The following is an 18,317-nucleotide window of genomic DNA, read 5'->3' as shown; positions in this document are numbered from 1 at the left end:
ACAACTTCGGACTCCTGTCCAAATCTAGGAATGCCAGAGATGCAGTCCCTTTACTACAACCAGAGCATGAAGCATGCAGGTATCAGTCTGACAAGCTATCACGGAGAAATAACTTATGGCATTTGAGCAAGGACAGACATAAAAGTCAGATTAGCATTAAGCTTCCAGGAGCAATAACCTTCCAGTTATGTGATTTTGGAGCCCTATCTACAAATACTGCTAACCTCAATGGACCACAGGGTTATCATATCCCCGTCACTTCTCTGATGTAGATACAGTGTAATGTAACATTTTTATACAGAAGTAAGTCCTTTTTTTTTTTTTTTTTACATTGAAGTATAATTGTATTAGTTTCAGGTGTACAACATAGTGATGCGACAATTATATATACTATAAAATGATCACTACGATAAGTGTAGTTATCTGTCACCATACAAAGTTATTATAGTATCATTGGCTATATTCCTTACACAATACGTTTCATCCCCATGCCTTTTATTTTGTAATGGGCAGTTTGTACTTCTTAATCCCCTGAAATTAGAAGTCTTAAAGAGTCACAGGCTGCATCCAAGAGCCTACAAAGGCACTAAGGAAAGAGCACTATGCTAGAGATAGCTGGTAAGTTTTGCATCAGTTTATCTTGATATACACACACACAAAATGAAAACAAAAACAAGTACAACTTACATGATAAGTTCTCTCATAGAGATTCCACCTTCTTTTAACATGGGGGTCACCAGTTCAGCAAGGTACAACCAAATGTGGGGAATATCAATAGCCATGTCATCTGCCAATTCCAACGTTTCTGAAAAACTAGACAAGAACAAGAAGAACATTTCACACAAATATAATTCAGAAGATTAAATAAAGAGTCCAAAACTCAGTCAGCAAATATCTATTAAACCACCTACTATGTTAGATACTATGCCAGGCATAAAGTAACTGATAAATAAATTCTTGTTCTCAAAAACCTGTATTAGTAGAGGAGAAATTCTAGGGGCCCCTGGGTGGCTCAGTCAGTCAAACATCTGACTCTTGACTTCGGCTCAGGTCATGATTTCACTGTTGTGAGATCGAGCCTTGTGTTGGGTTCTATGCTCAGCATGGAGCCTGCTTAAGATTCTCTCCCTCCTTCTCCCACTGCCCCTCCCCCCTCCTTGTACATATGCTCTCTCTCTCAAATTAAAAAAAAAAAAAAATGAATAGCACAAACAAAAGCATGTTTGCAGAAAGGGCTAATACTCTGATGAACATGAACTATAGTACCAGGATATCCCAACGGAGAGGGTGGTCAGAAGAGAGTTCTGTATGAAGGTGACTTCTGGAAGATTTCAGGATGAAAACAAGGCAGCCATGTTAAGTTCTGGGGGAAGAGATATTTAATCTATTCCTACACTATCTAATGAGTTCACCACAGCTGAGTATCATATTCCCTGGACCAGTCAGATACACGGACTGAAAATTTCACTATAATGTAGACTAGACCCAAAGAGAAAAAAAAAGACAAAAATCCTTGTTCTTGAGGAGCTCATAATAGGGAAACAAACTGGATGGATATAAAGGAGTCTGATAACATTACTAATAACATCATTGTTACGACTTATTAAAAACTGTTGTACCTTTAATGTTTGTTTATTTTTGAGACACACACACACACACACACACACACACACAGACTGCGAGTCGGGGAGGGTCAGAGAGAGAGGGAGACACAGAATCTGAAGCAGGCTCCAGGCTCTGAGCTGTCAGCACACAGCCCAATGTGGGGCTCGAATCCACGTACAGTGAAACCAGACCTGAGCCGAAGTTGGATACTTAACCAACTGAGCCACCCAGGTGCCCCCAAACTGTTGCACCTTTAAAGAAAGGCTAATGGTTTCCAGATTTCATGGCCTGAAATTTTTTTCAATGTGAAATAAAATAAATGGGATTTATTTTTTTTTCTTTTTTTTTTTTTCAACTTTTTTTTTTTTTTTTTTTTTAATTTATTTTTGGGACAGAGAGAGACAGAGCATGAACGGGGGAGGGGCAGAGAGAGAGGGAGACACAGAATCGGAAACAGGCTCCAGGCTCCGAGCCATCAGCCCAGAGCCCGACGCGGGGCTCGAACTCACGGACCGCGAGATCGTGACCTGGCTGAAGTCGGACGCTTAACCGACTGCGCCACCCAGGCGCCCCAATAAATGGGATTTAAATAGAAAATTTGGGAAAGTCAAATACAAAATATCAGCAGTTATTTAAGGTAAAAATCACAGTTATTCACTTAAAAATATAAAAACAGAACTCAAAACTTTGTTAATCAGTCCCATATACAGCATGTTAAAAAGGACAAAAACGAAAGTAAATTTAACTCAAGGAGGCATACACATAATTACAAGGAAATGCGCACAATCATAAGGAAAGGAATGAGTGAGTGTAGGGCAGGTAGTATTTGTCTTCATAGCCTTTCAGATCTCTTCATACATAAAATGGGTGCTTTCTCACTGCAGTTTTTGGCTTTTAGCTTGAGTATGCCACTCTGTTTACCTACTGCAGAGGTCTACATGTCATTAAAAATTTTCACTTAAAAAGAGATACCACTACAATGGAGGGTTGCCTTTCTGAAGATGTCATTTCAAAACAGTTTGTAGCTCTGCGACATAAGTCTGGGCCTTGTGAATCCTTAATGCTGACTTTCTGCCCTCACAGCTTAAAATTATTTGATATCTACTTGCTATACAACAGATTAACTGGACTCTTCTCTCATTATATGAACACTTTAGGCTCAGTTAATGTGCCACTGATGGAACATAATCTGGCCGGACTCCACAATTCCCGGGCTAATCATCCTACAATGTGAATTCATGTTCCATGGTTTAATGCCATAGATTAAGCTGTTTAATGAGCCCGTGAGACAACTGTAGCCATCCAGTCTTTCAGCAGTAGATCTGCTATTTTCATCTCAAATCAAAACTAGAAGACAACCATATTCTTGCCTTGGTTTTCTAGTTCTTGATTAGTCAGTCATCAAGGGACAGTATGCCGAACACAATCACTGGTCAAATCCATACTGCTGAAAAAAAACATATTTGGCTGAGAGGGCACCTGGGTGGCTCAGTTGTTAAGTGTCCAACTCTTGATTTCGGCTCAGGTCATGATTTCGCAGTTTGTGAGTTAGAGCCCTGCATCAGGGTTTCAGCACTGCAGAACCTTCTTGGGATTCTCTCTCTCTCCCTGTCTCTCTCTCTCTGCCGCTCCCTCACTATTGTGCACATACGTGCTCTCTCTCAAAATAAATAAACTTAAAAAATAAAAAACCCGTATTTGGCTGAACACAGGATTTCTGTAGAACAAGCTTGTAAGAGGCTTCTTTTCAGGTTTACAGTTCCTAAATTCTTTTGTACAATTTTAAAAGAAAAATCCATGGTGTACAGAAACTTCTAGCTATCTTTGTCTTTGGAGTATTACACAGCCTGTAACACTACCTTGTATAATACACATTTTCTGCCAGATGAATGAATGAAACAGAACTACACCATACCCTTGCTTCTTGGTATGTAGTGACCATTACACCAAATGGAGTAAACTTTGGTGAGGTCCACAGGTAGGACTTTAGGTATCCTTCCCTCCATCTCAACTACAGAGGCTCTACTTTTATTTTCTTTATATATTGAGTTCCTGTCTAAAACATAATTAAAGGGATACATGGTAGTTAAAAAAAAGTTTTTTTTTAAATTCACTTAAGCTCTGATCAAAACTCTGCTGAAAAAGCAAAATAATGTTCCGTAATTGGAAACAAATAGTATTGTCAGTAGGATCTCCCACACTTTGCACTGTGATAACTTAATAAAAAAGTAAATCTTGATGTAGATAAACAAGAAACAGTGAGAACATCTAAAAATCAGATTAATCAAGTATTATTATGACTGGTCATAACAGAATCTAATTCCAGGTAAAAGAAAGAAATGAAATGATGATGAAAGTTTCTTATACTCTAGTATCATACTCAAAGGATCACTATGGAAAACATTTTTTAAGCTAGATCTTACCTGTGTGAGCAAACTTGATTTCCACTATTAACCAGTAGGTCAGCAATTTTTTGGGTTTTTTTGCACCTCTGCAATTTTGCACCTGAAACTTAGTCTATATGTCTGTGTAAGCTTTGAATAGCAGGGTAGAATTGCTGTTGAGTGGCAGGAAAAGTTCCCCAAGATAGTCAAGGAGGAGATAAGAATTTTCTCTCCAACAAATATCTTCCAAAGTCAAGCTTCCTGAAGGGCCCATATTTTGTGTCTATTGACAACTCCAATTTTTACTGTCTTGATTTTCATTTGTTTATTACACTTCCAGTGATTCCAAATTCCATGGCTAATAGTGAACTATCTTTACTAGATAGCTTTAAGAAAGAAGTCTTCTAATGCCATGATATAAAATGAATTTATCAACACTGTTTGAAACCTATCTACCTATACAATAATGCATCTACCTACCTACCTGATTTGCCTCATAAAGTATTTAGATTTAAGTCCTGAAAATTTCAAGATGGTTTGATGTTGCCTTTGTAGGGATATATTTTATATGTGGCAACTACTATGCTTGGGGTTGATAAACTATCTAGTAAACAACCTGGCTAGAAAGCCTATTTAAAACTTCTGTCTAGTATTAGAATTTAGTAGCAGTGCATGCTTTGAAGAGTTCTGTAGGAGAAATGGCAGATTAATAGTTGACTGATCAGTGCCCAGTAAACAGAGAGGCCTTATACTTTCCATCGACTCTGGCTTGGGGAGCTGGGAAGGAACAGCTTTAACCACTGCTCAGAAATTGGCATCTAAGCAGTAGCAGCATCCAAGGAAGCTGAGCTTAGATGTTTGCCCATATGCTATGTAAGGACAGAGGTCTTTGGATATTGGGACCAAAGAGACAAAAAACTTAGGGCATTTCCATGGCTCCAATGAAATGGCCTCTTTAGACAGTATGAACTATTTATAATTTGGGCTTTAGAAGTAATTAGGAAACTTTGATCTATTTGCAAGGAAACTCCTGGTGGATGACAAGTGGCTATTTGTTTTCATCTTAGAAAAAAACTGCCAGGCCTTAAAGGAACATGGGTCTTCATAGGGGTCTGGGTCTAAGGATGGCGCGGTTAGATCTAACAAAGTATCAAAAGTGAGGTCTGGAATCACTGCATTCTCTCTAGCTATTGAAGGAAATCGGAATAGAGAAAGATGAAGTAAGATACCGAGACACAGAAGTGTTCATCTCATTTTCACTATAAATAAAAGGTGGTGGCTATATTGCCAGCAGCAGCAACAGGGCCACCACCAATGAAAGTGTAGACACCGATGTCTGAGTAATGTAGACATTTTTCCCCCACAGGGAATCGCCCAAAGAGAAATGCCAATGTCTGAGGGAGCCTAGCAATCAAGCTACTACCTCTCAAGTTCAATGAAGACAATGAAGCCAGACGGCACTTCCTGGGGTCTTTCTAGACAGAAATAAACTTAGGAGCACAGTCTGAAGAGAGGCAGAAAGGGTTAAATAATAATCCAGCATTCTCATTTCTGAAATTATCTGATGAATATATCATAATAGATGAGAAAGAAGCAAATATTTATAAATTAATACAATTGTGACCTCAGATGTAGTTTCTAGGATTTCAAGTTGGCTAGGAACAGAACTTAGATTTATTTGTGAGGGTGTGGTTACCCTCATTTGCTCTTGCTGTTTACACTGGCTGGTTACTGGAGTGACTCGATTTCTCTTTTTAAAACTGGGAAACCATCTTGGCCTTCTTCTTTTTTTTTTTTAAAGTAGGCTTAATGGCCAGGACAGAGCCCAATGCAGGGCTCAAACTCATGACCCTGAGATCAAGACCTGAGCTGAGATAAAGAGTCGGATGCTTAACCAACTGAGCCACCTAGGTTCCCTGTATCTTGGCCTTAAAGGACAACAATCACAGCAACTTCTGCCGAAGTTTCTTACTAAGGTAACTGGGTCAGATGGCCTAAATCTAGTCATTCACTGAATTCATAGAAATCTACCTTATTACTCAAAGACAGCTTAGTAATAATCCTAGGGGCAAGTATGTATATTCTAGGACCTTGAAAACACTACCATTCCTCACAAAATCAAAAGAGTAATCATTCCTGAACATATTCAACTGTGGCATTTAATGATTACGCTATTCTAAGGGGTTGACCATACCCGAAAGACACACAGTGGCAGTTTATCACATGTGCATTTAATTTTCAAGAATATAATATGAGCTTGGCAAAAAAGATTTACAAAGAGAAAAATAAAGGGGTGCCTGGGTAGCTCAGTCACTTAAGCATCCACTTTTGGCTCAGGTCATGATCTCATGGTTCGTGGGTTTGAGCCCTGCATCAGGCTCTGTGCTGACAGCTCAAGCCTAGAGCTGGCTTCGGACCTGTGTCTCCCTCTCTCTCTGCTCCCCCTTCCCCTCAAAAATAAGTATTAAAAAAAGTTAAAAAAAAAAAAAAAAAACAAAGAGAAAAATAAATAGTGTAGAATTCTTACTGTCATTGCATCCAATGAACATATGTCAAGTATGAGATTGGAGAGGAGAATCTGACGTCCTGCCTTCAAGAAATATTAGTTCCTGAACAATTAAGAGAGCGGGCACCTGGCAGGGCTGGGTGTGTTTCTATGTTTATATTTACATAACACAGCTCCTAAAACAGAAACTTTTTACCATATGCAATTTTCACCTTAAACCTTGATTTCAGAATCTCAACCTGGGTAAGATTCTGTGGCTGTACCACAAAGAATCCAATTCACACACATGTGATGATCACAAACAAATGAGAACCTGATCTAATGAAGATACAACACTAGTGACAGCCAGACTTCATCAAAGCAGCCATCAACAGGAATCATAACGAAACCAACCCGGAACAGACTAAGTCATTAACAACTTGGAGTGACACGTCCTGCTATGGGGCTAGAGTGGACAGATAAGCATCCCTTGGCCAAAATAACCAGGGTTTATTGAAAGGATAAGGCTTTTAGGTTTAAGTTGATTTTCCAGAAATTTTCTCACATAAAAGAAGCTTCTATGGGGCGTCTGGGTGGCTTAGTCGGTTGAGCATCTGACTCTTGATTTCAATTCAGGTCATGATCTCGTGTTTTGTGGGCTTGAGCCCTGCATCAGGCACCGTTGTCTACAGTGTGGAGCCTGCCTGAGATTCCCTCTCTCTCCCTCTACCCCTCCAGTGAGTGTGCTCTCTCTCAAAATAAATAAACTTTTTTTTTTTTTTTTTAAGTTTTTTTCCTCAAAGAACACCTAGGGATTTACAGGTAAACGGGCTGCTGAGGGCCTGAGTTTCCCCAAGGTGAAGGGGTCTCTACTACCTTACTTACACCTTAACACAGGTATAAACAATAGGATTTGGAAAACCAGGAGATAAATAACCTTTATGCCCTAGCACAATCTACAAAATGCCATCATATCCACCAACACACTATCAGTATATTATGCAATTGTCAGTATATTATACAACAATTGTAATTATCCAATTACAGTGGACATAATTTTACTCTATGGAAATAGACAAATACTTAAAAATATATGTACTTTTAAAAATAACCACTACTCAAGAGCCTAGTAACTGAATACCACTCTTGAAGAGGATACTGACCCTTTGAAAAAGTCCTGTTTGCTGAGTTTTTCTGACTGCACCAGCTGATACAGTAATTGGCCCATGTGATCCCTGGTGATCTGGCTCCTTTCCAGGGTGGACTCCACTCCCATTCTCACAAACACATGTAGCAGGCCCTGGGCATTCAGCTCTTCTACACACTGCATGGCTTCCTGTTCAAATAGCAAATAACAGCTTAGTCTAATATCTGGATCCCATTACCAAAGTGTTAAAATAAGTTTACAATCTTTTACTTATGACAAAGTCAGCAGAAAGCTCCACAAACAAGCTAGTATTCATACATTTTTTAAAAAACATTAATTTAGCTCAGTAAAATGCAGGCTGACAAGGGCAATATTAGCCATATTTAAAAACAGAAGAAAAGAGGATCTTAAGAAGGGTAATGTGTTTAGCTTCACAATTTATCAACAATCACGCAAAGGGCCGAAGTGTGTTTTTCTACAAAATGTTTACCTATCTTATGACCATTTAAAAACCTGAAAATGGTATATTAAGAAACAGAAATTCATCATCACATGCCAAATGACTTAATGTGGCAACTGAGGTAATTCTGTCTGGGTATGTTAATATTTGCAAAATCTTCAACGAGGAAGGTCTTCCCTTCATATGAAAGTTAGTATACTTAGCTTAAGTGGTAAAACCCTCTTAGGAAATTCTTGGGGTGTGGGGCTCATGAAATGGTCCTTACCATGGGGTGATCTGGCTAGGTCCACATCTCTGAGGCCTGGTAGCCAAGGTTGCTGAATCACCAACACAGCACTGTGCCTCCCTGCCCTCACCTATCTCAACTCTGTCTGAATCCAAAATCCTTTGGTTCAACCTCTGAAGACAGCAGCTCTTCTGAGAGGGAAGATGCATGTGAGAAGAGCAGCTGCTTGAATGAAGAAGGGACTAGAGCACACGTAGGTTTCTCACTGCTGCTTTATTTCTCCTCTGCTATTTTATTTAATGCCTCCCCCACATGAACTTTTTATCTGAAAAACTTTCAAACTACAGAGACATTGAATAGTACAATGTACACGTATGTAACTTCACTTCAGTTTAGATTCATCAATTGTTAGTTTTCTTCATAGATACGTAAAAAACTTAATACCAACACAATGTCAATAAAAATATTATCTGATAAACAGTACATATTTGAAATTTCCACAACTGTCCCCAAATGTCCAAAATATAGTTTTTTGTTGTTGTTTAGGACCCAGCTGAAAACCTGACGTCACATGTCAGGATGCATGATGTCTTTTTAGACTCCTTTAATCCAGATCAGTCCTTTCTCTTCATCTTTTTAGAACATTCACAGTTTTGGAAACATTCGGCCCAGTTGTCTTTTAAAACCGTCTTATATACACTTTTAAACCAATCGGTCCTTCTGTTTTCAGTCCCATCTGCACCTTATGTGCATTCGTAGTCTGCTAAATAAATGACCACCCATCCTTCTAGTTTCTAACTTCCAGAGTGTTGGTGCGGTCTATTCCCTCTACTCTTTATCCCTGTGAATTTTTACCTCATTTTAAAGACCATCATCATTATAAAGCTTTTTCAGGAGAGCATGGAAATGAATGCATATATCTTCAGTATTTAACCTGAAGTGATCAAGTGTCTTACAAGGGGAATTTATTCACTGAATCTGCATGTGCTATCAACGAACTATATTATGCTGCTTTCAATGTCACAGCAATTCATCATCTTGCTCTTCTCCCTGATTTTCTCGTGTTGATTCTTATTTCATTGAGTATTCAGGTGAATGGACACCTCCTACAGTCTGTGACTGCCCAGTCACCGGCTATCATATCACCTAGTTTTACTTCTCTGCACTGAAACATTATTTTTCTTTTTGTATTTGTTGTTTATTTATTACCTATCTTTAGGGCAGTTTTGTATCTCCCACTAGAACACAGGCTCCACAAATGCCCCATAGAAATAGACTATGTTGCTCACTATATACACTACAGCATATCCAATGTCCAGGCAGTGTTTCCTAAATTGTGGCTGGCACATTTTAGGTACTCAATAACTATATACCACAGAGGCTAAAAACCATAGGGTGTGGAATCGGACAAATGTAAGTTTGAATCCTGGCCCTGCCACTTGCTACTATGTGAATTCAGGAGTGTAACAATCCCTCAGGCTTGACTTCCGTCATAAGGTTACTTGAGGAATGAACATAAAAAGGGACTTCGCACACTGCCAAACACAAAAGCTCAGTACATATTAATTTGTATTATTTTTAATAATAACAACACCTACTAAAATGCTAGAAAAACCTTTCCTTTAGGATGAGCTCTGTAAGCCTTTAGCATAACACACTAATAACCTTAAAGGTAATAAGATAAAATTACAGTCTCTGCTCTGAAGCTAGAAGCCTAATTTTACTTTTATTGTTGTTTGTTTTTTTTTTTTAAAGATTTTCTCTTTAAGTAATCTCTATACCCAATGTGGGGCTCACACATACAACCCTGAGGTCATAAGTTATGTGCTCTACTGACGTAGCAAGCCGGGCACCCTTAGAAGCCTAATTTTAAATCCTGAGTTGGCCACTTATCAGAAGCATGACTCAGATCAAGTTATTTAACATCTTTGCATCTCAGTTTCATTATCTGTAAAAATAGCTATTACAATAATATTAAAATCAAGAGGGCGTTATGAGGATTAAATGAACTAATGGCACCTAGCACACAGGGAGCCCTCACTATGTCTGACAATGTCACCTGCTTCTTATCATCATTCTGCAGCAGATGCGCCTTGGACCCAGTACACTGAAATTCCTGAGTCATAACTGACTCTGTTTCTTCCATACTACAGGCCAGGCCTAGGGCTAAGATCTTTCAGAGAGTCCTCCCGTTGAACTTAGGTCTTTTCCCCCCTATGGCTCCCATTCCTCAGAGTGATACTTTTCTCCTTTCAAAGTATTTGTTGCTCATTGACTTGATATTTCCTCTCCAACTAACTGGCTCATCATCAAAACCTCTTAGTACTTCTTCTGAATTTTAGACGATTTTTTAAAGGCTTGAGGGTTTTAGAAAGCTGGGCTACAGTTAATCACGGTGACTGTTATGTACAGAAAGCAAATAATGACTACACTGCCAAGAGAACAAGTAAGCTTGAGAGAATTAATATAATGTTAAAGCAAAAGTAGTTAATGTAGCTGACAAATAATTTAACAGATTAAGACTCTGCTGACTCCAGATCCCTAAGCTAGGTCCTATTATATGATCTCTCCTAAGATCCTAGAGGTCTATTGGCATTTACAATAACTATAATTTAAATACCTATTTTTGAGTCAACTCTTTATGACCTGTCTCTGCCACTAGACTCTAGGGCTCATGAAGTCAGGCATGATGTCTATTTTATTCGCTACCATCTTAAAATGAAGATCAAAGAGAAAGTTGGGGTTAAAGAACAGCAAATTCAAAGCTGTGTCTTGAATGTCTCACTTAGGCCGTCTGGCCCTGGCAGTGCGATTACTCCTTGGTGCCTCAGGTTTCCACTTATGAAATAAAAAGTAACGTTAGCCATAGTTTAAAGTTAATACAAGAATGACCATAAAAGGACTGTGAAGATCATAACAGGTAATGTACAGCTAGATAAGAATGCCTAAAAATGATAATGTGTGGGTTTTTGCTCATGAACATCAAAGTCAATGTGGTTTTTTTCTACTGTGGGGATGGACTGGTAGCCATTCCCCCTTCCTGCCATGTGATCTTGTGAACTCCATCGTCAATTTAAAAGACAGAAGCTGGCAAGAGCACATCCGAGTTGTGCAAACCGAACTGCATGGGACCTGGATTACTCCAAGTCTTAGTGACAAGTGCTTTAGACCAGAGCCAAGTTACTGTATCTCTCTGCCATGGGGCTTTGTGTTGTTGCTTTCTTTTTCTGAAACTTCATTTACCTTAAAATCATTAATGTGTAGAAACTCATCAATGATAGATTTAGACTTCCTCTCCATCTCCAATTCTGACAACGCAGGCTTGTCAGGGGCTGCTGTTGCTGGAATTTCTGGCTTCGCTACTAATGAGGTTAAAAAAAGTGAGGAAGTAAAACAGACAAAAATTGTAATTAAAATGGGGGATTATGGTTGACAATATTTATTTGTTGTTATACCAACTTTTCCATAAAAGCATTAAAATAGATACAAATCTGACAAAGCAAGACACCTAAAAGCAGAAAAGAGAAATATTTATTTTTAGAATAGATAGGCACTCAGTAACTTCATATTCCACAATGAAAAGAATAGAGGGGTACGGTAAACTTTTGTAATTAGAGCTTTTTTGTCCCTTTCTGCATTTTGATTCTTCTCCACTGCTTCAGTGATGAACAGCACGTGAAGCTTGTACAATCACACACAGAGCTCCAACCACACGGGCCTTTGGCAGTTGCTTGAACATGTCATGATGCTCCTTCTGGCCGGAGTGCTCTTTCTCTCTGCTCCATACCCATCCCTTCCTAGAAGTCTATTTCAACTCCTACTGGTTCATCAGACCCGAGGAAGCCTTCCCTGATATCCCTCTGTATCAATTCCAGATAGTTCCTTTGTTAAGTACCCTCTTAGAACTCTGCTCCTTTCCTCCGTGGCATTTTTCTCAGTTTGTACTTATATACAATACCTTTTGTGGAATTATGTCATAGGAGTCCTCTGGACCCAGCAGACTAAAGGCTGAAAGCAGAGACCCAATGCCCACAAGTCACCAGGTGTTCAGTGTGCATGTGGTGAATAAATGAATGAGCCAGACGATAAAAATGCATAGGGCAGCTGTGCCACATTATTCACTACTCACAAGATATTTTCATACACTATCTCGTTATGTTCCCCAAATAGCTACCACAGATCAGAAAGCCACATGTCCCTGAAGTCAAAAATTCTGGTCTATCAGTTGGGAGAAGACATTTCAATTTGCCTCTGAATCCATTTAGAGGAGGAGACACAATTTAAATAGTGAAAGAAATCTGAAAGCTATCAAGATGTTATAAACAACCAGTATTACCTCAGGATTAGTATTTTCCAGATGCTGAAAATTATCTTTAAACTATTTCTCATTGTTCTCATCATCTTTACCCTCATGACCTCTAGTACTTTTTGAAAAATCTGTATTTATCAGATAAAGTTCTAAGTATTTACCCGTATAGACTTCTCATTTAATCTTCATGATAACTCTACAGGGTGGGCACATTTACTATCCCCATATAACACAGGAAGAAACAGAAACGCAGACAGGTTATGTAAACGAGGTAATTTTTAGAGCATTATCTGAGTTGGTCCTCTAATCATATACAAGCTACACATGTACCAAGACCACAGATGCTACCAAGATGAAGGTAACAAAAGACAACCTGATATTTTCTCTTTGGTTTGCTTTGGATGTCAGAATTTTCATACATTTGAGGGCTCTACAAAGCCCATGCGCTCTAATGCACAGGAAGGGGTTACTGTGCGAATCTGCTAAGAAATTCAGATTGCTTAATATACAGCAAGAGACCCTCATCACCATCACATTTAATAGAGAATGGGGGAAACTTGCAAATTGACGAACAGAGGGACAACCTGGGAAACGAAACCTATGTTACAAAACCATGAAGATGCTCTTTACGTTTTAAGATGCTGGTATGTTATTACCATGTAATGATTCTGAAACCTACACAGGGGCAAAATCTCCTCCGCACTTTTCATTCCACAGTTAAGGCCCGAATCTTCCTTCTGTGTGTACCAAGTCACTCACCTGACTCCCGGCCCTTGTTTCGGTCAGCCTCAGCGCTGTTCCTCTCCACGTCCATGCCTCCCGTAAGCTGCTTCACGGTCTCTAGCATCTCCCTGCGTTGCTCTTCTTGAGACTGATTGTCCAACAGGTCTTTGCTGCTGCCGCCTCTCAGGAAAGTATTGGGACGAGCTGCTGCAGACGGCAGGGGCTTGTCATTCTTCTCCCTGCCCACGCTTCCACGACTTAAAACACAAAACATACTTCTTCAGAAGATCACCCCATCCACTATGCATTCAAATCATAAAATAACATTAAGATTTCCTGCAGGTATGTAATTTTTCACACATGACTTCGGGCATGTGAGGCGCCAATTCTACATCAAACTATAATTATGTAAACAAGTAAAATCGGTGCTTTCAGAGAATGGTAAGTATGTTTTAGCTTTTCTCACGAATGTTGAAGGGATACCACTTAAGGTTTTAAAATGCAATGGCAAATCCTTATTTTAGTTCTTTAAATCTTTTAATAAAGACGACAGTGACGAATGTATGAGCTAAAAGAGCAAAAGAGACAAAGAATACCTAACGGACATGGTATCACTATCTTAGAAATTAGACAATGATACAGTATTTATTCAGAAACTTCAAACATAAGTAAAATATTTTGAGAACCACGTAGCAGAAGTAGTTTTTGAGTGGCCAAAGTCACATACTTTCTTTAAGAGAGAATCTTCCTATCTCCCTAGGCTTCTTTTCAGACAGTTCCCACCAGTTGGGCAGGTAGTTCCTTGGTCCATAGCAGGCCAGGAGCAGCAGATGAAAAGGAAGAGAGGAGAAAAGACTAGAGGCACGACAGTGGTCTAACCTCTGAAAGAACATACACAAGTACTCAAAAAGCAGAGCCATCAGGGGAAATCTATGGCAGAGCAAAGAGCCATCAATAGCACAAATGCTGCTTCACGACAAGCTGAGCCATCACTAAAAGCTGAACTGTGCTAAGCATATTTTACTGTAGAAGCCAAGAGAACAGCAACATAGTTAGAAAGTCTACCTGGCCAAATTGACTACAGTAACAAAAAAGGAAAGTTTGAGAGTTTAAAGCAACTTCAGCTCTAAAAGTGCTTATGTCAAAAATTTTGAGGAGTGCCTGGCTGGCTCAGTCAGTAAAGCATGTGACTCTTGATCTCAAGGTTGTAAGGTCGAGTCCCACACTGGGTGTAGAGATTAAAAATAAAATCTTAAGAAAATGAAAACTAAAAATTTTGTTCTCGGTCATTATACTACAGGTCTTCATTCCTTATAAACCAACCAACAGAACACCTGACTGTATCAGTCCTACAAAAAAGAAGGTAGAAAGACAGTACAATACAGAGAATAGTGAGAAACAAAGAACAGCCTGAAACAGAACTTGAAGAACGGTATGACAGAGAAACATATGGGTAGGCTGTCATGCTCTTTAATTCACATTCTTCGGAGTGTTAGGTTAATCCAGAACATCCTGACGCATTAGTTTAGCGAGCCCTCCACCAGCCTCCAGGGGCGTTTGGGTGGGTCTGACTTTCTTAAGAAGCAAACTATTATACTGGGGCGCCTGGGTGGCTCAGTCAGTTGAGTGTCCGACTTTGGCTCAGGTCATGATCTCACAGTTTGAGTTTGAGCCCCTTGTTGGGCTCTGTGCTGACGGCTTGGAGCCTGGAGCCTGCTTCAGATTCTGCGTCTCTGTCTCTCTCTGCCCTCCCCTGCTTGTGCTCTGTCTCAAAAATAAACATTAAAAAAAAATTCTTAAAAAAAGAAACAAACTATTATAAACTTGCCAGGTAACGTGCCCTTCCTTTCCACCCCATCCCAAATCTACCACCCAATTATGTTCTTATCTTGGAAATTACAGAACGTGAAGATCAAAGAAGGAATAGAAAAACAAAATCAACCTTAGGGATAAAAGGAATCCATGCACAGAGATGACCATCACAATTTATATGGGCGTGTGTGTGAGTGTGTGAAAGAGAGAAAGAGAATAATAGAGAGAGAGAATGCGAGAAGGAGAGAGAGAGAACAGACATCCACAAGTAGGTCAGTCTTCAGTTAACATGGAGAGTGGGCTCCATACCTGGTTAAGGTCCGTCGGGAATCAAACTCTAAAGGCGTAGACGATGTAGACCCTGAGGGTGCTGGAGGTTGCAAAGCAGAGAATCTGTTTAAACTGGAAGCACTTGACCGTAAGGCATCTATAGGTGTTGAGGATTGAGGGGGGAAAAAATACAAATCACATGACTACAATGTAGCTTTTAATTCATCTGGCTCTCTAGGGAGGAAAGGGGGGGTGTTGTTTGAGACTAGGTATTTCTAACAAGTTTAACAAGGTGATGCCAATCTCCTCCACAAATTATACTCTTAGAAGTATAATGTTAGAAGGAATTTGTCTGCAAAAAAAAATTTTTTTTGAAACCTTTGTTCATTATAACCATTTGCTGCTTTAAAAACATAATTAAATTATCCTAGATAGGGAAGGGGGTGGGAGTGGTAGACAGGGAAGGAGGGAGGCAAGCAAAAACAAAACAAAACAAAACAAAACAAAACAAAATATTGCACTTAAAAAAAAGCTAACTAATAAAGGTGCGCCTGGATGGCTCAGTCGGTTAAGCGTCTGACTTTTGATTTCAGCTCAGGTCATAATCTCAGGGTTTGTGGGACTGAACACCACACTGAGCTCTGTGCTGACAGTGCGGAGCCTGCTTGGGATTTTCTCTCTGTCCCTCCCCGGCTCTCTCTCTCTCTCTCAAAATAAATAAATAAACTTGATAAAGAAATAAAAATTAAAAAATCAGAGGTCAAAATTACTTAGTAGAAGGGAAATATGGAAAGGAAGTTAATGTAGAAGTTTTATTCTTCTAACGTTTATAAAACGTTAACGTTTTATACTTTCTACCGGACTTCATCAGCTTTAAAAAGATGTGTCTGTGGGGGTGCCTGGGTGGTTAAGTGTCTGACTTCATCTTAGGTCATGATCTCCCAGTTCATGCGTTTGAGCCCCGCGTCGGGGTCCTTGCTGACAGCTCAGAGCCTGGAGCCTGCTGCAAATTCTGTGCCTCCCCCTCTCTGTGCCCTTCCCCTGCTTGCACTCTGTCTCTTCTTTCACTCTCAACAATAAACAAACATTAAAAAAAAAAAAAAGAAAAAAAAGGATGTGTTTGTGATGGTCTAAACATTTGAGTCCTAAGGTCAAATCTCTGAAAGTCTGACTTTTGATAAAGATTTTGAAGAATATTTCAATCTAATTCTTTTACAACTCTCTTATCCAATTCTTCTCAGAAGAATGAGTTTCCCTCTTCATTTGCGATCCCAGTAATTCTCTAATTATATTGAATTTATGAACAACAACAACAAAGGTACCTAGGAGGTTAAAGTCTTAAATAGCCTAATTGAACTCAAAGAATTCTAAATATTTAAAATACCTGAAGATCCATATTGCGAGGGACACCAGTAAGTTTGGACATGCTTTGTCTATAGATCTTTTCCTAAAACCATTACTAAACGACTGTGGGAATGCACTATACGGTGACTACTAGACCACATCCAGGTTCCCGAGAAGGGACACGTCACACTTACCGGTCTCGCTTGCCTTTGCTCCACCACTGCTGCCCTTTCCCCAACTGCCCAGCTGTGCTTTAGGTACCAGCTGAATTTTCTCATCAATTGTGGGCTGTAATGTAAGTGACCACAAGCCAATTATAGGAAACATTCTAGAATGTTGTATCTTCTTTTTCCTTCAGTACAGTGAAAACCAACTTTAGCAACAAAACAGTGCTTGGAATGCCAATTTAAGAAATATAAACTGGAGCCGTCCATATTCAAGTGGTGCTCCCTGTACAACCTGCTTGGAAACCAGCTTCCACAGAGTAGTTTAGAACCCCTGGTCTGGAGAATGCCTTCAGATGGTGTGCCGTTTGACTAAATGTAAGCAGTTTCCAATCATTCCTCCTGTCCAGTAATGCCCAGTGATTTAAAAAAGAAGTAAAGGAATATACAAATTGTGTAGACTACAAAATTAACTCCTTAATTTCTTCACATTATTGTCAGAAAACAGGTCAGAAGGCACAAAGATTTCACATTTTAGCAAAGCCAGATATAGGTGGGGGCTAAGGATGGAGAAGTGGAGTGGCAGCATTCAATACAGGGGCGGGGGGGAATAAGAAAAAAGCGAACATAGTATTAGATGGGAAGTTAATAACGATGTCCAGCTCTACAGGGAACACAACATTAGCACAAGTGGATAGAATTACAATGTAATACTAATAAGAAAACATATACCACAGTAAGGTACAATGTAGCTCTTTGTAACAGAAGTGTTAATACACTCTAACAGCACTGCCTAGCTCTATGACATGCTTTCACACAAATCTCTCCCAGTTAACAATGCATTTGTTGAATGGTTTTGAACATTTTCTATGATATTTAAGTACAGTACTTGTAGGATAACTGTCTGAATATACACAAAATTTATTAAAACAACAACTTAAAATCTTCCAAAATATTCAGGAAATAATGTTGTAGGTTAATATCAGCACTATTCTTTTTATAGTATCCATGCGTGGAAACAGTATTAGTATTTAAAAACACAAACACCGTTCGTTATTCAATATTGATATAATTTTCAAAGATGTTGGGGCTGACGCTGGAGGAATTCTCTAAACGTGTAAGATTTTGGCTAAAACCATCTCTCGTAAGAAGTGGATGGGAATCAAGCTGTATTCAGTGATGGAATTCCTGCCCTGAGACATAAACAACTAGAAGAATGTACCAGAATCTTAAGTGAATAGGATCCTAGCTAATTAAAATCAAAAGAGATCTAGACAGCAAATGTTCTATGCTGAAGCAATACTTTGACATGAAGACACAAATGACAGCCCATCTTCTTCCAATTTTCTCAAACTCTTTTTCTTTCTGTCAGTTATCTTCTTTCATTT

The 18,317-nt window shown here is 39.2% G+C and overlaps 1 protein-coding gene across 38 annotated transcripts in view; it reads right to left on the bottom strand.

Moving 5' to 3' along the window:
• EIF4G3 (eukaryotic translation initiation factor 4 gamma 3) overlaps positions 1-18,317 on the bottom strand; it is a 314,444-nt gene that overhangs the window by 22,344 nt on the left and 273,783 nt on the right. For 36 of the 38 annotated variants that reach the window (XM_053898880.1, XM_053898871.1, XM_053898863.1 and 33 more), the window contains 6 exons: positions 16,960-17,053; positions 15,461-15,578; positions 13,376-13,596; positions 11,551-11,669; positions 7,638-7,810; positions 688-813 (listed from right to left, as the gene is read on the bottom strand). In XM_053898880.1, coding sequence (XP_053754855.1) covers positions 688-813; positions 7,638-7,810; positions 11,551-11,669; positions 13,376-13,596; positions 15,461-15,578; positions 16,960-17,053 — 851 coding nt within the window. The remainder of the gene's footprint in view (positions 1-687; positions 814-7,637; positions 7,811-11,550; positions 11,670-13,375; positions 13,597-15,460; positions 15,579-16,959; positions 17,054-18,317) is intronic. The other 2 variants (XM_053898860.1, XM_053898877.1) reach the window with 1 other exon arrangement.

The sequence above is a fragment of the Panthera pardus genome, unplaced genomic scaffold, assembly GCF_024362965.1.
Source record: "Panthera pardus isolate Hobbes unplaced genomic scaffold, ASM2436296v1 HiC_scaffold_11, whole genome shotgun sequence".
Taxonomy (NCBI): Eukaryota; Metazoa; Chordata; class Mammalia; order Carnivora; family Felidae; genus Panthera; species Panthera pardus.
The sequence above is the reverse complement of the archived record's forward strand: the minus strand, read 5'-3'. Positions and strand labels throughout refer to the sequence as shown.